This window comes from Poecilia mexicana, unplaced genomic scaffold (assembly GCF_051168715.1).
Source record: "Poecilia mexicana isolate PSO_F unplaced genomic scaffold, ASM5116871v1 scaffold_17, whole genome shotgun sequence".
In the NCBI taxonomy this organism is placed as follows: domain Eukaryota; kingdom Metazoa; phylum Chordata; class Actinopteri; order Cyprinodontiformes; family Poeciliidae; genus Poecilia; species Poecilia mexicana.
This window is the reverse complement of record NW_028263386.1, coordinates 10,755,631-10,779,515: the sequence shown is the minus strand read 5'-3', so window position 1 is coordinate 10,779,515 and position 23,885 is coordinate 10,755,631. Positions and strand designations below refer to the sequence as shown.

Below are 23,885 nucleotides of genomic sequence, written 5' to 3'. Positions count from 1 at the left end.
TAAATAAAATAACAGAAAAATGAGCAAGTAATAGTCATATCAACAAGTGCAGGGCTCATTTGAAATATGACATATTAGTAAATGTTGATCAGATTTTTAAAAGTTTATTATTCTGGAGTGAAAACTGAAAACTTGTCTGAATTTATGACTTATTTTGATCTTAAAAAAACAAAAGCAAAATTTATTCAGAGACTTATTGTAAATGACAAATGACTCGTCTGCATTAATGTGATACTGAGATCTGGACTGCAGCACATAGGCCAGGTCTGATTCAAAGGCAGTGGTATTGATGCACAAGAAGTCTCATAAGTGACAGTTATTTCGACTAGGGTTGCAACCCGTCCCGTATTTGACTGTTAAATGTAGCGTCCCTTATTGAACCGAAACGGTACGCGATTTGTTCCATATTCTACAAATGTGTACGTGTAATAACAAAGAAGTTATTACACGTACAGTAATAACTGTACAGTTATTACTGTACGTAATACAGTAATAACTGTAACTGTAATAATAACTTATTACTGTACAGTAATAACTGTACAGTTATTACTGTACGTAATACAGTAATAACTGTAACTGTAATAATAACTTATTACTGTAAGTTATTACTGTACAGTAATAACTTACAGTTATTACTGTACAGTAATGCTTCTAGAGAAAGTTAAAATTATGAGGTGATGAGTGACATTGAAATCTGTATGTGACATGTAACTGTGTGTGATATGATGCAGGAGAATTGAAGTCGGAAATGTTTTGGTATTTTTGAGGACATAATCCAAAATAATTCAAATTTAATACAAGAAGTCTCTGAAGGCCTTTGTGCAGACCATTAAATATGTGCTGTGCATAAATTTTGATTAGGGGCTAAATAATAATTATTATTTTATGAAAACAGAATAATATAGAAATATTGTGCTGCTTTTGAAGAATAAGAAAAGAAAAGAAAAAAAAACATCTGTTGCAATCTTAGCCTTGCAATCTCTAGGCTGAAAACTGCTATTAGGAATAAACATAATAAGTTTCATAATTATTAATTATTTAACTCAAGATTCATTGATGAAATCACTCAAGAATGAGTAAAATTATTGTGCTTTATTTTATCTCAATCGAAATGCCCACAAGTCAGTTTTTTTTTTCTTGGAGAGTAGCAGAAAAACAAACAAACAAACAAACAAACAAAAATAAAACCCTAAAGCATACTGTAAACATTCACATTATTTGTTGTTTTTTTTCTTGAAAAAATGTCTTCATAAGTAAACTCTGCGCAAAATAACACATTTCATATAGTAGTAAACAGAAGAAACAACATTTATAGGCATCACGCCAAACCATTGGCTTAGATTGTGTTTTGAGGTTGGATCTGCGCAGTTTAACCCATCAGCTCAAATTGCACATCATATGTAGTGAGTCTGAGTTAACTCTAAGACAAGAGCCACCATGAAGCACACAGGTTGGCGAGAAGCTCCGACTCCTCACGCCCGGTCACAGCGATCTCTGTCTCCAGCGCTGCTTCTCCTACCACCTTCCACCGACGTGCTCGCAATCGAGGAATCGAGACCAAACACGCGAGATATTTTGGCCAGTGAGAGGGACAATTTCCGGTAAAACTGGAGCCGTGCTCCAGTGAACGACCTTTCGGCGCGAGTCAGCGAACAACTGTTGCCCATGAGAAAGATGTCAGAAAACTGAATGTCAAGGCACTTCCCCATGAGAGGATCTTGTCTTCGAGTGACACAATGTGAGGCAACAAAGTAATTTAAATAAAACTAGTTAAACACTTGGCAACTCCAATTTTTCCTGGACCAGGTTCTCCAATTTTACTCAACACTCTCTTTAAACACGTGAACACATCTTACGTCATAGCTTTGGTGTTTCTGCTAACCTGGCAAGATCCTCAGACCATAATATTTCTTATCCATTTTTAAATATATTATTTTTTTATGATAAATCTCATATGTGATGTTGTATCCGTAGGTCTGCAATTTCTCATGACTTTCCAGCATGTTCTTTGGACAAACATTAAAGTTTAGTTATTGCTAATGAAAATGATGTAATTGGTTTCACTTAACCAGTTAATAAACAGCATAAACCGACTGTGTTTAGGACATGCTTAGATGTAATACTGAAGCTCGCTAGAGGAACCTCTTGTTTGTGAACAGAAGTTCCCAAACAAATTTCCCAAACCGTGGATGTACCTTGCTAGCATAACTCAAGAGCAATGCGCATTCGGAGGGCACCTGGTGCATCTCATCGGTTAACACATCAAATGAAATCTGAAAAACAACTTTAACTTTTTATATTTAGGAATCTCAAAATCACATGGACTCACATGGGAGTGTCGACGTTGGCACTCTGCAATGGGTTTGTATAAATGATGACACTGCATCTGAAATGGCACCAGTTTTGAAGTTGTCACTCTGTCCACAGATTACTGGTTGTTCCTCTGGACAAAACAAAACAACAAACTTTTTTAACAAAATATGTCTAATGGTTGTTTGGCTGTTTATGGGTGAGGCAGAAAATGGATTTATTGTCTTAAGTGATTCTGTGGTGGTAAACAGAAACAGGGAGTAAACTAACTGAAGATGAACTTAAGAGTTTTAATGGTGTGTGAATGCATCATAATACCATTTTGACAGCTACATCACTGTGGTGCGGTTAGGTGTTGATCAGTAAAGTATGAGCATAATACTGCATGGCTCCCTGATATGAAATATTCTGGTGAAAGATGTTTAGAGGAATGGGCATGAGGGTAACAATGCTGGGCCGAACTGGAGCACAACTTACATAACTAAAACAAATTATCTTTTATTAACGGAAAGAATATAGCTATTATCAGGAAAACCTTGGAAAGTTGTTGAAAAATTACAGACCCATAAAATAAAATAGCTTGAATAAAATGTCTTGATTTTTTGTGTTATTTACTCCATCAAAATAATTAAATATAATTTGAATTTTTCTTGACATGTCGCAATATTAAATAAAATACTTTCTCTGGTAAAAATCTACTCAGCTTAGAATCACACACCAATAAATCTTTGATAAACCTATGATTTGTGCAAAGTGTCCCATTAGAAAAACAACAACATTGTCTTATGCTGGCAATTGATAAAGGTTAAAACACTCTTCACCATTACTGACTTTCATTTATTGCACCCTGTTACTTCTCTGGTAACCATACACACATTTCTTTTAAACCACACACAGGTTGTGCATGAACTGGAGTTGCCAAGTCGCTGCCACAGATACTGAAGTGTGAGGTTAGGTAACAAAACGAAGTGAAATAAATAAGAATAAAAAAAATTAAACAGTACCCCACAAAGCTGCCAGCAAGTCAAGCTAATGTGCAGCTTTGACTTGAGCTTTGATTTTCATACGCAGTAAATAGAACCAGGCGTTTCCACATAAAATACCCACAATTTCATTTTAACTTTTTACAAACTCATAAATATATATGTATATATGTATAGATAGTCTACAATATTAATCATTTTCCTCAAAAACAATCATACAAAAAAAAAAAACGGACCATAAAAAACTTTCAACACAAATAAAATAGAATATTTCTATCAAAAAAAAAAAAAAGAAGGAAAAAGAAACAGGATTAAAGTGTTATTCATATTCCTTTGGAGTGTTTTGCTATGTTGATCTGTAGCAGTACATGTGATGTCGAGCCCTCGGGAGGTTTTTCAGACCTGAGTTGTCTTCGGTCAGGTGCAGATCACAATATCGCTGAGATCCCTGGGAGGGGCCGGGGCCGGGGCCGGGGCCCGAGGCCTGGCTCATGTAATCCTACACTGAACATACAAAGAAGAAAACTTTTTTTTTTTCATAAACTCGGGGTTTGGGTCGGGTGGGTTGTGGGGGGATTGAAGGACTAAGAAAGGGCAAAGAGGATTAAAAGATCACAGGTTGTCGTTGCCACCCTAAGATTCGGGGGACTGCTCTGACAGAGGTTTGAGCAGGTTTTTGTACGCTAGGGAGTTCAAGTAGCGGGGATACGAGTCTCTTTGCATTAGCGTGTAGATCTGCAACTGGGCATCGTCAAACGTGTGCAAGTTGGGCTCCGGCATGTTCCTGTTAATCGCCTCACGCACTCGAGAGTCAAGACTCACCTGGAAGTTAAGAAAACACAACAATCAGGAAGGACAGAAGCTTTTCTGTTTCTGCAACAGGGATGTGAAAAATTGGATTTTTAGCTTTCTTATCAAGACTTGAAAACGTAGGGTCCTTGGGTTGCATGAGATTATTTCCTTCTAATAACTGGTCCTTGTATTTGTGCAGAACTTGGAAAAATAGTGCAGCAGTGGAGCACATGTGCAGTAAACATGTTGTCTCTAGGCTATACGTTCACACAACAGATCTTGACACTCAATTCCAACTTTGACACAAATCAGATTTTTTGCAGGGTGAAAAGATCAGAAGTGCCCCGTTCAGATTGACATTTGGATATGGGTCGCATAGCATACGGGCAAAAAAAAAAAAAAAAATCTGATTTGTGTTGCATTTTCCTGCTGTGTGGATGCATTGATGATGCAAAGACAATATGATTTTTTTTTGACCATGTAATCTGTCAGTCTGGCACAGCTGGAGTTTAAACTCCATATACACACATATCTACATAACTCTGCTTCTCAAAACCCAAAAACTATATCTAAACTTATGTTAATTTGTTTATAAGTTGCCTATGGCAGCTAAATGGTTCCACCTACATATCATATAAAATGGCCCATCACATGTACCTCTCATTCCTATTTTCAGAAGTTGGCATTTTTAGTACGGCATGTTTAGCTACTGTAGGTCTGACAAAAACTTTAGATCATCTGTTGAATTAAAGTAAAAGTAAGAGTTCAATGAAATACACTCTTGAATACAGACATGATGGACTTTATTACCCCCTGTGTAGAGCTAAACTTTGTGCACAGCTAAGTGTGTGAGGCTTCACCACAAGAACATGAAAGTGGCATCGACATACTCATTGAACTCAGACATCACAAGGTTTCACCCATCAAGGAAACTCTATTTTACCAAAATATAAATCAATAAAGGCTCCACACCTCTTTCGGCGAGAGAATGGAGATGTAGTCCTCGTAGATGAGCCGGGCCTTCTCCTCGATCACACTTTTATTGGTCTCTTTGCTGAACTCCTCACATGCGAGCCAGAACAGCATGTTCTCCTCGCTGAACTCGGTGCGGAGAAATTGCCGGAAAGAGTTCCTCCCAGCTGGACAGCACATCAGCTTATCAAACGACTGCCCCCACGTGCGCACCTCCTCCAGCGTGGGGTTTGGGCTGCAGAGAACATGAGAACATTGGAGCAAGTCCCTTTAACGTCAGATGGAGTAGAAGTCTGTGTTATTTGTCAGGCATTGTTGTGTAGGGATTTTAGCTCACCAGTCTTCACAGTCTGAGGTCCCTTCCTTGACGTCATATGATGCCTTTCGATTCCGTTCATCCCTGTCTTCATTCCTGTTGAGAACAGAGAGAAACACCTTGGCAAGACGCACTCATTTCACAAATGTGGTTATGGATCTAACTTTGTAATTATGTGGTACGAATGACCAATTATTTAAGTCAGTGTATTCATTAATCACTACGGTAACATCTACAGTATAAAGATTCTGGCTTCTCCATGCGAGAAGCTGCATTTTTAGTTCAAGTTCAAATGAAACTGTTTCAAAGCAGATGCTTCCTTCTTGGTCAACACCACTGTAAAAAAAGTGTATTTGGGCTGTAGTTCGTGTAATGGACTTATTTACATTAATCTCACTTAATTCTTTCGCTGTAGTGATGAGAACTTGCCGGAAAGTTCTCAACACTTTTTCGTGTTGAATTGACTTAAAAGTTACACATTTTAACTTAAAGGAACTTTTTACTTTGACTTTACTTGAAACAATTAAGTTCAATGCCACGTTCGTATCCTACATCTGATGTCATAACACAAGCTTCCCCAGGGACAGATCCTGTACCAACCATGGTGCTGTGGAGGAGCAGAGGTAGTGCACAACCCACGTAAGGGTTGCAGGTTCAATTCCTGGCCTGATGACTTTGCCACGTGTCTTTCCCCTCTTTCATAACCCACTTTCTTGTCGAACTACTATCAAATGAAGGCAGCCTGAACCCAGAAGATCCTTTATTAGTGTACGTCTTTATTTGAAGTAAACTAAATGATTTGAGTAAGACTGACTTAAATTTGTCAAGTTAAACCAGCTTAATAAATTAATTTGGATAAACGTAACTGAATTACTTGTTACCAACTGAAGCAACTCAATTAAGTTGGCTCAACTATTTTCTTTTTTCTGTTATCCTCTCATTTCATTTAAAGTTCTGTTCACTGTGGACAGTGAAACTACTATCAGCTTCTAGTTTATAATAGGCCCAAGTTTTGGTGGCTTCTGTTGTTGATCCTGACTTTTGAGGGAGTACTTGAAACTTGAAAACAATTGGGTGTTTGAACAATCAATTTACATGAGTGTTTGAATACCCATTAAAACTAAGACATATAAAACGGGCTGACATTAAGGTTCTGGAATGGGCCTGACCTCAGACATATTAAAAATGTATGAACTATGCTTAGAAGCTGGGTTTGAGCCAGAAAACCAGCCAATAAAAATGAACCGTGTTATTTCTAAGATAAGTGGTCTAACATCTAGTCACCATGATGCAGAAAGGCATTTCACAAATAGTTTGTGAGGATTTAAGTACTTGAGACTGTATAGATCATTTCGACCATATGGGTATTTCAGAAAATCGGCAATAAGTTATAACTTTGGGGCTGAATAAGCATCCAACACCCAAAACGAGCAGTCCGCATGCACAATTAAATGGCCAAAATCAGTAACAATCCTGCCAACAGTTGGCTTTTTTCACCAACAAAATAGCATTACAAAATTATTTTTGTCATTAAGCGGCATATATTCATAACTATGTCAAATGTTGTATGCTCAAAATTGATATCTTGTTATCGTGAGTATCAGATAAGTAGCCATTCATAAGACTGTAATAAATTATTACTTTCATCAGGACTGACGTCTTGTTAATGCAATTAGGTGTTTAACAAATGAGAAACTAGCACAGCTTTATTTTTTACTGTAGGTCTAAATGTTAAAATTGTAAAAGTAGTTCGAGAAATTGAATAAAATATGAGCATTAGTTAATCATTTGTATTCCTTCTAATTTTGACTGATTCAAATGCATCACTTTGAATGCAGCGTTGCCGACAAGCGAAGCGCTTACACAGACATGCATATGAAAATGATGCTCAGGCTTTCCTGAATGTAATGAGGCGGCTGCTGCTGAAGCGACATCCACGGATCACATGCAAATCTGTCAAGAGTGTAAGACAGAAGCTGACGCCTGCTTTTGAGACACTCGAGCTCAGGCGGCGGGCGTCTTGCGTGCGACGATGTCGGCCATGCTGCACCTCAGCAATCGGGTTCTCGGTTTGTGGAAGACCTACCAGGAGCAGCTACAGCAGCAGCACCAGCAGAAGCAACACGCGTTGGAGCCCCGCGGGTTGGCCTGGCTCGGCTGGTCCTGCTGGGCCGGTGCAGTTCCCCCCGCTGCCGACTCCTGCTGCACCGACATCTGCCTCTTTCGCATCTCCATCCGCTCTGATCCCATGGGCTACAGACAGTGGAGAGTGGGGGGGGGGAGAGAGAGAGAGAGTGAAGGGTTTGGAGTGTTGATGTCAGGAATAGTATGTAACTGAGATTTTATCTCGCAAGAAAAGCTCTTGGCCTGCAATGCATTAGTGTGATGGAAATCAGTTCCAGTGTAACAAGTGTAGCAAGGGCAGCACTGGGTGTAATGCTGCAGTGTGACAGTAGAGAAGATGGTAGTGTGAAATTATGACATTCAATCCATTTTTTTGGCAACCCGTTGAAAGGAAAACTAAAGTAGAAAGAGACACTCTTCATAAACACCCTTCTAATTGTTTATGAAGAGTGAAATCTGTGGGAATGGGAAGAGTTTCGTGATGACGACACCTTACTGTTAGAACTTCCCTTAACAACGGTTAAAATCAAACATATAATGTCCAAATCTGAGACTTCCCAGCTAAATGCAGCAGACCAGATGTTATTTGACTCAATCATGTGCTGGCATGCACTGCCGGACACTCTGAGGCAAGACAGTTTGATTCTACTGATCTTATCAGAAGGGGGAAATGACTTTTGTTATTTTCTTCTTTATCTTAGCTTTGGCATAATGCATCTAGAAATCTCTAACTGGTTCTCTGTTCTGTTTATGATTCATAAATGGTAACATTTAAAAATAAGTTTAGCATGGAAGCTGTTGTTAACTCACCCCCCCTTTCTTTTTTTTTTTTACAATATTTGCGTTTGCCTGGAAAACATTGTTGAGAATGACACCCATGATATACTGTGTAATGTTACCATGGGAACTAGCCATTTGTATACACTATGGTAACTCAGAGGGGACAACATTAATCATTTACCAAAATCACCTTCATTTACAGGCTTGTGTTCACTTATGATTAGCTGAGATAAAGATTGCTCATGAGACTCGAGTTCCAAACCCTGATTTTAAGTTGAGCCTAAAGTCTTTAGAGGATAAATCAAAGTTGAGAGTTTCAGATCAAACTCTCAACTTTGATTTATAAGATCACATGACTCGTGATCTTATGGCATCAAATACAAGTTTATGAATCACATAATGATTGATGGAGAGTGGTGTGTGTGTGTGTGTGTTGTGCCATTTTTGCAGAGAATTTATCTGAGTCTCAAATCTCTCCTCATGGGAGCCCCCTGCTGGCATGGGCACCCTCTTACTTCGCTTATGCCTTGGGCTGGCTCTGGCCATGTAAGCTTCTGTTATCAAGCAGGCTATACGGGGAATTGCTGTTCTAATTGTGAGTGTGGATATCTGGCCTATGCACAAGAATCCCATCGGTTTGCAGGCCTATAGACAGACAGGAATGTGAGCTGATTCTAACAAACGTGTCATCACCGGGTCAGACTCTGCCAAATCCTGTCAGATCATTTATGTAACAAAGCGGACTCTCCCGACACACGGCATCGTCCGGACACTACCTGGCGGAAGACACGAAGCCTTAAAATATGTCTAAAGATTTTGGTGTAAGGGAGGCGAGTGGGGGTGGGGGTGCTGAAAGCGCAGCTTGCAAATCTATATCTCAGCATCGTTCTATCGCATCCTTTTCAATGAATACACCATTTAGCCATTTCTAAAATGGACCCGCGTTTTTATTTTTAATTACTATCATTTGCTTGGTTTGTCGTTCAGTTCTTTTTTTTTTCTCAGATTACCCGAGCAGGCATCAGCCCTCAGACGTCGTGCGTCTTGCCAAATGGTACATTTTTACGCATTAGGCATTGGGTGTACTTCAAAGCTGGCACTAGCAGTACGCTAGGGTTTGACTCAAAAGCGATATAGAGAATGGAACGGAGGGGGCGGGGGTGGTCGCATCCTCTGAACGCATAAATCATGAAAACTCCAACTAAATCACTGTTCTCCACAGGGGATTATGTGTCCTCTTACTGATTTAACATCAGAAATAATAATAATAATAATAATAATAATAATAATAATAATAATAATAATAATAATAATAATAATAATAATAATAATAATAATAATGAAAACACTCCACTGGTGAGTCGCGCATCACATCAATTGAAAGTGCCATCATGAAGAACCGTAGCGCTTCATCGCCCTGGACAACCACCGAAAAGACACTGCCTGGATCTGTTAATGACATGCCGTTAAAAAAAAAAAAAAAAAAAAAAAACGACCTTAAACGCTCCGACCATAAAATCCCACCTGCAAAGATACAACTGCTTACTCCCAGTACTTACAATTTCACCATGTATGCACCACGAGAAGAGGGAATTCTCTGCTTTGATTACATCCGATGGAACATAAGGCTTTTTCCCCCTCTCCTCCGACCGGCTGCTTCTACCCAGTACGCATGCGTCTCCTCTCCAACTCGTAGTAGCCCAGTGAAGAGCGTAAACCCCGACAATATGTCACAGGTTTACAGTGCAGGTCGTTTAATATAAACGAATGTTACAAGCACTGTCCGATGGAGTCAAATTATAGTAGGAAATACGGGTGCATCACCGTGGATTAGAATATGATCGGAAACGTAATTTGTTTCAGTAATTAAGCTCAAAAGGTGAAACTCAAATAAATCATTACACACAGACTGATATATCTGAAGTTTTTATTTCTGTCCATTTCAATAAGATGTGATTTACAGCTGATGAAAACTCCAGATTTTCCCCGGAAAATAAAAATGTTACATAAAACTAATGAGAAAGGGATTTTATAATGTAGCAATGGATTGTTGTAGCCATGTTGGCCTAGTTATTCATGGTAAAGCAGTCAATTACTGACTGCTTCCAAACAGAAAATAAGCTATAAAGAGTCACTGGTAGAGAATCTGAATGTTAACACAGTAGTGTATCCATGAATACTTATAGAAAGTTTGGTGGAAGCAAACTCTTATCAGAGTTTGTGACGAGAGATTGTCAGGTGTAGGTGGAGAAATCTAAATATCCCTCACCTTAGCACAACACAAACACTGAATAAACACATTAACCTGTCTGTCACGAGAGGACCCAAATTTGGGTCCTCTCGTGACAGGGGTGTCAAACTCCAGTCCTCAAGGGCCTCTGTCCTGCAACTTTTAGATGTGCCTCTGCTGCACCACACCTGAAAAGAATAATTAGGTCATTAGCAAGGCTCAGGAGAACCGATCTACACAGGGAGGAGGTAATTAAGCCATTTCATTCCACTGTTTTTTACCTGTGGCACATCTAAACACTGCAGGACAGCGGCCCTTGAGGACTGGAGTTTGACACCCCTGTCATTGTGAATGACAACCTGAGACCAACAGGTTTAAGCTTCGATTTCAGTTAATTTATATTACATTGGCTTGCAGCTGATGAAAACTCAAAGCTGATGTTTTTATTGCAGTGATACATAATAGCCATGACTAATATTTAATACAGAAATATTCTGGACATATAATAGTCTACCCAATCATGAGGAAGATCCCTGATTTAACACTTGTCTAGTAAACCGTCCTTGACAGGATGAGAGTAAACAACAAAAATGATTGAAAAGTTGACTGTTCATAGAATGATGTATCCAGTTATTAACAATAGAGACAAGCTGAAAATTTCTATTAAATCATTTCAGACTTTGTTCCTGCCTCTGTAGAGTTACATAGACATATGAGATTTATCTCTCTGTGTGTATTGAATCTAAATAATTCTTACATTTTCTTTTTTGACTTAAATAATATGTGTTTCTAATCAAAAAGTCACATGTAGATATGTGTCAATTGACAAAACAGAATCAAAATCATTTGTAAGTTTAATTTTTTGAAATGAACTGCTGAAATGTTCAATACTTAAATTTATTGATAGGCCACTATCAATAAATTTGATAGTGGCCTATCAATGTGTAGAATGGCACATGGTGCCATTCTACACATGGCACCATGTGTAGAATATTGAATGACGCTTTATAAACAATAAACATTTTCTGATTTGTAGCAACCTTTGGGAAATACGCAGCTCCTGGTCAGAAACAACCAATCTGAGTCAGGAGAAGGATTTTATCGCTGTCAATCACCCTTGTGTACATGCTGCTTACATCCTTCCCTATCCTCTCTGTTATGCTAAGCTTCTTCCCCACAACAGTGCCTGCCATGAATGTGCATGGCCACCAATGATGGCAGATAAACAGTTTTCTTGAAAGTTGTTTCTCCGCCATTAGCACGGCTGCAGCAAACCAGCAATCTTGAGCTTGCACATACAGGAGGATGATTGACAGTGCTAACACCCTCCTTCTGGCTCTGATTGATTGTTTCTGACTTAGAGCGGCGTATTTCTGGAGATGACAGTAGAACCAAAGGGAGAAAGACTTGATTTTTTCCGGATTATTTGCCTATATTGTTACAACATAATTACAGTTGTATGTGTAAAAATAACCAGCATTTTTATATCAAATTTACCTACTGCAGCTTTATGCACATTTATTCACAGAATATGTTGAAAATACTCAATTTAGAAAATAAATCTCCATGTTTTTTTATTTTTTATTAAGTCTTCAGCCTTTGCCTGCAATCGCTGTCTGTGCTGCTAAAAACATTGCAGAGTGCATGCTGTAACTCAGTCTGCTGGGCGACTTTCAACTTTTTAGATTTTTTTAAACACACAATTGTACATACTTCAAATGAATGAATGAAAACGACACTGTGCATAACTGTGGTTGAGAGCGTGTTGATAAGCTACATTTATTGATGTCACCCCAGCTGCAGCATGAAAAAGAAAGGGGCTCTGAAGAAGAAAAAAATATTAGAAAATCACACAGTTACTGTTAAATATTTGTAGTCATGATTAAACCACACTCCTCAATTTTCTCCTTCATTTTTGCCACTGTGATGTCCCTACATTTCTCTGTCATTAGCTGGCAACAAACTGGTTGGATAATCAGCATTCAGACCACAAATGCATTGTACTTGAAATATAAAACTACCATCTATTGCATCCAAGCAATAAAAATTGGAATATTGCACACATTAATTTTGCAGTGACAACTGCAATTCAATATATTGTGCAGGTTTAGCTGAAAGAGTCATTGCTGTGACCTCTACCCTGCTGTACAGGTCAGTTTCAGAGCAACAGTTTGAACCTCATTAAAGAGACCACACATGTATCTCCATGCCACGTATTTAACTGTCAGAAAACCACTACACAACTTTCTGCTTTAAGCTGTTACAATGCCAAACTGCTGCTAGGATTACACACTAAGCCTCACACAAAAGGATATCATTGCCCTCTTATCTTTAATGCCTAGCTCTATCATTTACCTTGGGAATGAGTGAAGTGCCCTTTTATCTAGCAATGGCTAAAAGAAGCCGAATTAAACTGGGCAAAATCATTCATGAACAGAATTGATCTTTTCATTTTTGTTTTACCAATGACACGTTTTAAAAATCTAGTGCTGGTTTTTGTCATGTCCTGGTAGTGTAAAGTTGCGCAATATATATATATATTTTGCATTTGGGAATAAAAGATTCTACCTTTTCTTCAATATACATTTGGCATTTTCTTTAATATCATTCAATGATTAAAAAAATAAAAAATAATAAAAATCTGTACAAGATTCCAGAAATGCTGTCTCATTTTGTTGTACAAATAGTTATAAACTGGGCATAACTAGTTTATGCCACATTAATAAATTAATTAATGATATTAAATAAATGAATTAACACATTTATTTATTTATTTATTTATTTGATTTACAAGATACATTTCACTGTTTTCTGCAACCACAAAGTAGGTTTGAGGGCATAGACACTCTCTACATATAGCACTACATCTGTTTGACTCTCAGGCTGTGAGAAAACTCTCATATACACAGAGACGTTCAGGCCGGCTTCACTTCCATATAACTGACACTTCAGATGTTTGTTTGTTCTGTCCTAATGTTTCACTTTACTCTTCCTGTTGTGTTGCAGATTATCATCAGGCAGCTGTTTGCCGTTTAATCCTCTGCACGTCCCTGTGAAGAGCGATAATGTAGAGAACACTGCCATCTGAAGGAAACTGTCGTTAAAGCACTTACATGATGATCTCTGTAGACGACGCAAAGACATCATAGACTGACTGATGATGATGTGTTGTTATCTTTCAGCTGTTTTAATTATATTATTTATCACAACCACTTTTTATCTTGCATTTAGTGTTTAAAGTGTATGAATGTTAGTCATTTGATGGAGATCTACATTAGCTTTGAAGTGCATTAATAAACAAAACAAAACAAAACAAAACAAAAAAACGCTTCAGTATTCTCTAGTCCAGACATATATAAATGCTTCTGCTTTTAGAGCTCACAGTGTTTTTTGCAACGTACAATCACAAGATGGCACTATGCACTCGGCACCTGGCCATTCTGCCAAACTCCAGCGTGACACAGCTTTCTATATGCTTAATTTACACCAGCACATCCAGGCTGTTCCCCTTCGGGGACACGCTATTTTTTAGAGGTGCCTCCTGATGGGCCACCATCAGGAGATCCTCATTGGAGTTAAGAAGAACCACAAAAGAGAGGGACTCAACAAAATCCTCTTGTTGCACTGTTTCTACTTTTGAATCTTCCAGCATATATAGTGTCTTAAAAAAAAATCCATAATCTTGATTATCATCTTCCTAAACAAAGACAAACAAATAATGTCTTGTTAAAATTAATAACTTTTAAAGCTGAGCATGTAAGCATTTTTTTTATTCCTTTGTGGTGTACAGATGTGACATCCCGTTGCACACTTTTACAAAGAAGCTCCACAAATAGTTCTGCGAGACTGATTCACATACAGAAGCAATGAATGATCCTTTAGTCATTGTGACATGAGAAGCTCACACTTTTCCCTGCGAGGAAACAATGTCAAGTGAAGGTGTGAGCCCATCTCAGCACACAAGGCCACAAGGACAAGATAGATGACAAGGCGTCTGACAAGGTGAACAAAGTCTTTTCGGTGTGTGTGATTAATACGACTCAAAATAGCAAGAAAGGCAGACAGAGTGATGCACATATTCTATCACCAACATGCAGAGAGTTACTGGGCAGGGAGCATTGGGCTGCCTGATTAACATATCAAGACATCACACTTGGTATTGGTGAGTACTCTGAAGGTGAAAATTGTTCTGTCACAGTAGAAAATGTTGAAGCACACTGTAAATGAAAGGATTTTTCTCTTTTCCCGTTTTGCTCTGAATGAATTTCAGTATTCCCTTGATCTGTGCTGATCAAGATGCTCTTTGGTAAATAAATGTCAGGCTTATTTTAACAGTGCATTACCAGTAGCTTAGTCATTTCATTCCATGAAGCTGGTTTTACTCTGACTTGACAGTAAGAATTTAAAGTTTAAGATCAATGTGGGTTACAACTAAATGCAATTATTAAGACTTAAATATAGTATGCATTTGGATTGATTAATGGAGATGTCTAAAATCATTGAAGACCCATTTACACATAAGTTTTCACTGCAGTTTCTGATGCAAATGACATGGGCAACCACCCTGGGCAGCATCTTGTGGGGGCCTCCCCCTCCACCTGTTCATCTTTTCTATTCCCCCCACCACCGCTGAACCAGTGGATCGGAATGTCAATGGTGCCTAATGCAAAAAAAAACTCAATTTCACACACCTCTGTTAGGGTGGTTCACCCTGGGTGCCAAACAGGCAAGGACAGCCTCAGCTTAGTACTTTGATTTTTCTGCCTAATGTTCTTTCCTCATGATGCCATCCATTTTGTGAAGAACACAAGTTCCCTTTGCAGGAAAACACTCACACAACATGATGCTGCCACCGCTGTACTTCAGAGTTGGGATGGTGTTCTCCGGCTTGCAAGCTTCCTTCTTCTCTCTCCAAATGTAATAATAGTCATTTTGTTCAAACACTTTCATTCTAATTTCATCAGACCATTGGACATGTCTTCAAATATTAAAGTCTCTCTCCTTGAGCTCATAGAAAAACTATACTTTTGGTTCTAATTTTGTTTTTGAATTATCTTTGAGTAGGCAGGTTTCAGACTTGTGCCTCTGCGTATGACACCTCTTCAACCAGCATCTTCAGTCTTTAGCTTCATTTCTGGGGTTGATATGCAAATTTTACTCCAAAACAGATTAACCCATCTGCAAAACAATATAGACCTTAGTGTATGTAAACTGCTGTAAAAAAAATCTAAAAAGTATAAATCTCATCATTTTGAAGAAATAATTTTGGCATGTATCCATTCTGATTTAATATCAGAGTTAAAAGAGGGTTAGATGTCTTTTTTACAGCATGTGTTAATATCTGATAAATAAAATACCTGAAATAGTATTTTATTTATCAGAGTTTAAGGAACATTTTTGCAGCTTTAGAAAAAAAAAAAAAACGATTTGTATTAAATCTGAAGAGAGAAGTAATCTGAAATCAGATTAAAAGCAAAATGGCTGTACCCGTTTCAGTACAGGCTATCGTTTTAAGAAATCATGTCCAAACTGGAAAGGAACAAGCCCATCAAAATGAAAGTCAGTACATTTGTTTGCAACCATGAACCCACTGCATGACTGATGATATTTTCTGCGAGAGCTTAAAAACTGGATGGATTAATAGCGTGAAAAGAGAGATGAAACATTTTGAGCAAGTTTGACCTCTTATTCTATTGTATTCATTTGGTGAATGGTCTATTTAAAGAAAATACGTGTTCCGCTCATGTAATAAACAAAGTTTACTATAGAGTAATCATATGTATTAAACTAGATTAAAACAATACTATAAAAAATAGCCTGCCAAAATGTCTCTATAACAATTTAAAAAAATAACTGGCCATATATTATCAGTAGTTTTTCCCGCTGTTAGCAAAATGCCAACAGAGAACATGAAAGCAACCTTGTCCAAATTCAGGAAACTGCTTCTCTTAAATTGATCCACAATCTTGGGGAGCAATGTTCAGTTATCCACCAAGTGTAAGTGAGTAGGGATTATCCCTAATAACCTGAATTTGTCCTGCATATTGATGTAATCTGCACTTATAAAGTCTTTCTCCATCACTGCAATGGAGTAGTCAACAAAATACTGTTATTTACACCCTTTGAACTGAGCCATAGTTTGTCATGTTTCACCTATTGGTTATGTATTATAGTTTAATTGGTAGATCAAATCACTGCAGCCTGATATTTTATTGGGGGAATCAAAATAATCTTATCATTTTACTTATTTATTTGTTAATTGAAAAATCTGGGGTGCATTTGAGTACAGTCTTTATTACTCAGATACCCCAAAATAAAATCAAGTGAAATCAAGCACCTTTAGAAGTAACCTGTAATAAACAAAGTCCATCTTTGTCATAGCATAAACACCAATGTTTACACTGTTTTTCAGTGCTTCCATGCAATGCATGCAAGGCGCCTATTACTCTAGACCTAAAAAAACACAGAATAATTAATTTAGTGTTAAAAGATGAGCGTTTTCTACCGGTAACGAACTGCCGCGAAGTATAAATCAGATTTTTACTTTTGTGTTGAATGTGTGTTTTACAATATATTTACCACTGATGACAAACAAAAAAACAACACTTTTCTGCAAAATTCACCAGCTGCACAATTCTTGTTAGTGTAAAATAAATAGTATTTCAAAAGAGCAGAAGAAATCTTATGTTTTTTGAGCAATAACAATTTTTGTTGTTAACCTGTTGCTAAGAGATGAGTGTGTTTACTGGTAACCAAGTGCCACAAAGTGAACATCAGAGTTTTACTTTTGCAAAATTTACCAACTGTAAATGTCTTGTATCTAATCAGGTAAACATTATTTTGAAAGAGTTTATGTTTTAAAAACTATATAAATTATTAAATTGGTTTTAAGAGATAAGCGTTTTCTACTGGTAACAAAATGCCACGAAGTTTAAATCGAGATTTTTACTTTTGTGTTGAATATGTCTTTTATAATATATTTACCACTAATGACAAACAATAGAACAACACTTTTCTGCAAAATTCACCAGCTGCACAATTCTTGTTCGTGAAAAATAAGTAGTATTTTAAAAGGGCAGAAGAAATCTTATGTTTTTTGAACAATAACAATTTTTGTTGTTAACCTGTTGCTAAGAGATGAGCATGTTTACTGGTAACCAAGTGCCACAAAGTGAACATCAGATTTTTACTTTTGCAAAATTTACCAACTGTAAATATCTTGTTTTTAATCAGGTAAGCATTATTTCAAAAGAGCTTATGTTTTATAAACTATTTAATTTGGTTTTAAGAGATAAGCGTTTTCTACTGTTAACGAACTGCCACGAAGTTTAAATTGAGATTTTTACTTTTGTGTTGAATGTGTGTTTTATAATATATCTACTACTAATTACAAAAATAATTAACTTTTCTGCAAAAGTCACCAACTGCACAATTCTTGTTAGTATAAAATAAGTAGTATTTCAAAAGAGCAGAAGAAATATATATATATTTTTTTAACAATAACAATATTTGTTGTTAATATGTTGCTAAGAAATGAGTGTGTTTTCTGGTAACCAAGTTCCACAATTAAACATCTGATTTTCACTTTTGCAAAATTTACCAACTGTAAATTTCTTGTGTCTAAGCAGATAAGCAGTATTTTGAAAGAGCTTATGCTTTATAAACAATATTACTTATTATTAATTTAGTGTTAAGAGATAAGCGGGGAGGGGTCCTGGTAACGAACTGCCACAAAGTATAAATAGAGATTTTTACTTCTCTGTAATGTGTGTTTTTAATACATTTTTCACTAATGACAAAAATAATTAACTGTTCTGCAAAATTCACCAACTGGACAATTCTTGTTAAGGAGTGTAAGATAAGTAGTATTTCAAAACAGCAGAAGAAATCGTGTGTTTTTTGAACAATAACAATATTTGTTGTTAAATCTGTTGCTAAGAGATGAGTGCGTTTTCTGGTAACCAAGTGCCACAAAGTAAACAATTAATTTTTACTTTAGCAAAAGTAAAAATCAGAAAGCAGTGCACAAACATTATCACTAACATTGCTAATGTAACTACTGCCCACATTAACAGTAGGCTTTTTCCTAAAATAGGCTTTTTAGCTATTTTGTTTATTTATTAACCAGGTTTAGCACACTGAATGGAGGAAGTCAATGTAAGACAACATGCTAGTTATAGCCTACATGCCACTGGCTGTTGTTAAGGAAGAAATTCCTAAATAGTTAACTTTAGAAAAAGTTTGGCTCTCTCTTCCTCTGGATCCCAGGTCCTCTCGGCGGGCCACGTGTGGCCACAAGGAAAACAACAATGCGTGTTGACGTCACAGAATTACAAAGTTTAATCCAATATAAGACAATGCATAAACTTACACCAGAAACTGCAGAACAACGGAGACATACATTCATTTACCTGACAGACTTGGAAAAGAAGGAAAGAAAGAAAAGCAAAGACGTGCAAAGACATCTTTGGAGAATTGCAAGAGCAAATCTGATCTGTTACTTCTGTGTAGAAAGTTTTATCCTCTTGTATTTAATTTATTCAAATAAGGCGTACCTGTGCTCATCCAATCCAGGAGCTATCTCTGACCCTCTCTCAAGCCAGAAACCCCTGCTGTGTTTACGGCTTTTCACAGATGAGTGTGAAAAGCTAGAACTTCTCCTGTATTGTTTTCCCACAGACAAAAGGCAGTTCAAACGATCCTAGCAAACCATCTGCTGTAACTACAAGTAAAATAAAGGTCAATAGGCCAGAATACATTACTAATTTCAAAACCACAATTAGGCCATTTGAATCAAGACATGTTAAGTTTTAAAACTAGCTTATTTCAAATTTATTTTCTCAACACTGCATTTAGGCTGACATTACCATTTTGGCTAATTTCAGCTTGTACACTAACTTTAACATACTGAATACTTCAGCATTGAGGCTAATTTTTTAGCATCAGAGTGCTGGGCTACAACTGACAAGCACACTTTGGCAGGCCCCCTTAAATTTCTTCAGAAATGTTGTTATAACTAACTGTTCTTGATATTTCCTAATGTTTCTAAATGCCTAAGTTTTATGATATGCTCTCTAATAAGCACATCATGGTGCTTGTTAGAGAGCCCTAAATATTGTATGTTTATGTTATTTCCCTCAGTTACTCAACATATACTGTAACAGAAACTCACAGTTTCAGTGTTGGGGTCACATTGTACGGTATTTGGGAAATGTTTGATAGCTGTGTACATAAGAAAAAAATAATGTAGTTTACTGCAAGGTGAAACACTAGTTAAAATCAAACCTACTTGGAGATATTCAGATAAATTATACATTTATAAAAAATCCCTTCTCACCCTTCCACAGGTGGTCTCTTTCATCCTCTGAACTCAGGTCCTTTACCAGTATCTTGGCTGTGCCTAGAACTGCACATTTCTGGACTGAGATGTCTGATGTTGTTCCTGGGATCTGTTTTAGACACTGCTCCAGTTTGGGGGTGACTGCCCCGAGGGCCCCGATGACCACAGGCCCTGTAGTCGCAGGGTGAATCCTAGCAACCTGCGGCCTTTTTACCGGGAGTACCGGACGCCAGCTGATGGTGTAGACCCGCCGATTTCTGCCAGGATCGTTTTGGTAAATGCCAGGTCGCTGGGAAATAGAACTTTTGTCATTAGGGATTTATTTTCCTCTCAAGGATTGGATGTTTTATTTATAACAGAATGATGGACAAGTGGTTTGGGTGACTCCAGCATTTTTAATGAATTTGTTCTGCGGAACTGCGGCTATTTTAATGCTCCAAGGATGTCTTCTGAGGAAGACAGTGGATAAAATGCAGTTGAATGCAGTTCAACAAAAACAAAACTAAAACTTGGTTTTATAGAGCATTGTTACATTTGGTGAATTTGGCAAATAAGAACAGCATCACAGCTGTGAACTTTCTTTAGTAAGAAGGTTGAAAGTTTTCAACCTTCATACTAAGTATTTTAATTCACACTCAAAAATCCTGAGAATTAATACATTTATGTAAGCAAAATATGAATAGTCCCAGGAAATATGTATTTTTCCCACAATGCATTGCGAGACCTCTCTCTGCCCCTCTTTGTGAGACTTCTCACTGCCTCAATGAGAAAACTAACAAAACAGTCAGTGGCATTGTTCATAGACCCTGATGCAAAGTGGCTCTTAAAATCAGTTGGAATGGAGGTTTAATCAAACAGGACAAGTGGAAACACCTGCGATGAAGTGAAGAGCATTCGTTAGAGTTATTAAGAACACTTGTGCCTCTGCTTCTGTTACAAGCTGCTGTGAAAAGAGTTGTTACTGATTAAGAGCGAAGAATTATGAGACACCCATTAAGGTACAGAACGTTTCCACTCCAGGACTGTTTTTGAGAGGTCATGGATGGGTAACATATCTCAAAGTATCAAATAATCTGATTAAGATGTCTGGTTTAGTATAGTGTAGTACGGTACAGTATACTGTATAGTACTGTTATTTTAAACAACATGTTAAACAACAGGTTGATTTCATAGCTTTATAAGCTTCTAATAGGTTAACACATATTTAAGTTTATATAGGCCCAAATGTGGATGTATTTTAAGCCAACAATGCAAACACACTGCATGCTTCCATGTGTGACACTGTTTAAAACACGAAATAAGACAAGATCTCAGCAAGAGAATTGTGAACTCCTATGAGCTTGGGTATAATTTCGAGTTTCCAAAGGGTGCCACATTCCTCTGTTCCAAGAAATTGTAGGCAAACACCCTGAGAATCTCGACCATCATGCAAAAGACAGGTTTTGCGCCCCAGAGAGGAACGGGTTTTGTTGAAAATAAAAAGACCTTGTGAAGATGCTGGAAAGAAGCTGGACGGAGAATGTCATTATCTACAGTGAAACTAATTCTGTGCCCATGAGGGCTTGAAAGGTAACTCAGAGAGGAAGAATGCAGTTAAAAAAAAAAAGCAAAACTAAAACTTGGTTGGTTCTAAAGAGTATTGTTACATTTGGAGAAAAAAGGAAGGAGCTTGCAAATAAGAACAGCATCACAGCTGTGAAGTGGAGAAGCATCATGTTATTTGTTGGTGTTTTGTTTGAGGTACAAAATGGATGGCATCATAAGGAAATACCATGATATGGAAATATTGAGCAAAACATCAGTCAGTCAGGAAGGTTTGGTCCAAATAGGTCTTAAAATAGACAATTCCAAGCATTAATTGTTTTAACAGTGACAAAGTCAATGTTTTGTTGCGATTGTCACAAAACTTTGATTTGTGATCATGTAAGCTTATTGAAGAACAATAAAAGTGATTCATTTTAAAAGATATAAAATATCAAGGAAATGTATGTAAAGTTATAACTTAGAAGAATGTTTAAAAAAAAAAAAGAAATTTATATTACATATCTCAGGAATTTAGCAAAGAGAAATAGTTTTGTCACCATTTTCATTTCAACATATCTGGTAAATTGGAGTCATACATGTTAATGACTTGGACTATTTTCTGTCTATTTGTGACCTACCAATCAGATCTGGATGTGTCTCCCTTGTCCTAATGACTCTAAAATCCATTCCTTTCTAGGAATAGCAACACATGCCTCCTCACAACAGAGAACTGCCGGAAACTTCTAGTTATTATTTGCCAAGACTCAAGTATAGACTTAGCTGTCAAAGAATGTTCAATATGCTGTTTCTCATTAAACTTTGTCCATTATTGTGGAGAATTTTACTAAAGGTTTTAACCCTTTTTTTTAGAATTTAAATCACTTGACTCATACTATTTTAAGTCATGCTGTCGCCTTCTTTTAATCTTCTTTTTAAGCCTTGTTTAGACTGGGAGTGCTTCCCTAAATAGAAGTTCTGTGTGAATCAAGGAGGCTTCACAATGCCAGTCTATCAACAGCAAAATACTTTATTAGGGGTGTTTCTTTGAGCTGACAGGAAGATTAAATGAATGATGTGGTGACTTGTTGCTTCACTGGTTTTGAAAATTAAGATCAGTCTCTTATCTGTGTTGTTTTGCTTTCTGTAATCTTATTATCAGAGTTGTGTCAAATAGGAAATTTACTCTTACTCTGTTTGGAATCAAAATTATGTCGTGAAGACATTTGTCACTCAGATCACTACAAAAATTAGTTCCCAAGGTTCTGTACGTTACTTTAGTGAAGTGCTAATACCCAAAATGATGATGGCTGATGTGAATATGAGAACTTGATCATACCTCAAGGCACACCATCTCCTGCTCTGCTTGGTCCGAGCCATTGTAGTTAACCTGGTAGCCCACGCTCTGCCTGCAGGCCCTGGTCAGCCCCTGAATCCACTGCCACATCAGGTACGTTTGATCCCACACAGCACGGCCGTGGGCCTGATCTCCCACTGCCTCGCCACGCTACCACATGGCATGCTTTGAATTTGAGTCCTTACTCGCAGCTTTGCGCCCAGGTCTGCTTGAAATCGTAGGAAATCCGCACTTGCCGGTCATCTCCTTTATGCTTTCCCACAGTCTGACATGAAACCCATCGTGACGGCAGAGGCAAAGAGGGGGTGAAAAACATCGACGACCCCAATGCCGCAAAGAGTGTTTACAAAGGAGAGGGCAGATGGGGATTAGGACAATGTTCCCTCTGGATACGATCCTGATTCCTCTGTGCTTTTCTGCGTCTCACCAGCTTAGGCCAGATTAGGCCTGGAGGTCTTAATGTCTGAGCTAGATGGACAGACAGGAAGACTACTCACAGGCACGGAGTCATTTCTGACTGTTTATGACCTATGTTTACTTAATATTTATAAATAATTTTGTTTTACATCAGACAGTCACTGAATAAATCTGCATGCAGCCAAATTATTTTTAATAACTTATAAAAACCATTTGTTTCTGGAATGCTAAAGATAATTTGTCACATTACAACAACTAACTAAATGTAGTGAATTGAGATTTAATTGGATTCAACAAAACGTAGTGCATAACTGTAAAGTGTTAGCAAAATAAGATGTCTTATAGACATAAACATAAGAGTGTAAAGTGTGGCTTCTTTTAGCCTCCTCAACTTAATTGGTTTTTGACACACATGGTATTTCATTGAAGTTACTTGGACAACCTTGGTGTAGTGTAAGACCTCTAAAGAATATATATGAAGCAGTTAATGCTGATAGTTGGACATGGTGGATGACCAGGGATATTGAAGACCTGTTTCTCTTCTAAAGGCCCTGGGAACCTACTTAGTATCACAAATGTGAAACAACAGAGCAACTGAAATAAAACATCTAACATCTCAAATAAAACTAAAAAAATAGTTTGTTTTATCATGACCCCAAACATATCATCACATCAACAAATTGTCATCAGTTTTACTTCACTGTTCAGTTTTCAGTCCAAGAAAACCACTACACTGAGCAGAC

General features: G+C 37.4%; 1 protein-coding gene across 1 annotated transcript; it reads right to left on the bottom strand.

Annotated features, from left to right (window-relative positions):
• Positions 1-567: 567 nt before the first annotated feature.
• rgs20 (regulator of G protein signaling 20) lies at positions 568-7,626 on the bottom strand. The gene is made up of 4 exons (XM_014996909.2): positions 7,460-7,626; positions 5,395-5,469; positions 5,058-5,292; positions 568-4,115 (listed from the first exon to the last, which is right to left on the bottom strand). The coding sequence occupies exons 1-4, from the start codon at positions 7,621-7,623 to the stop codon at positions 3,927-3,929; spliced, it is 663 nt and encodes a 220-aa protein (XP_014852395.1). The 5' UTR covers positions 7,624-7,626; the 3' UTR covers positions 568-3,926.
• Between the last annotated feature and the right edge of the window lie 16,259 nt (positions 7,627-23,885).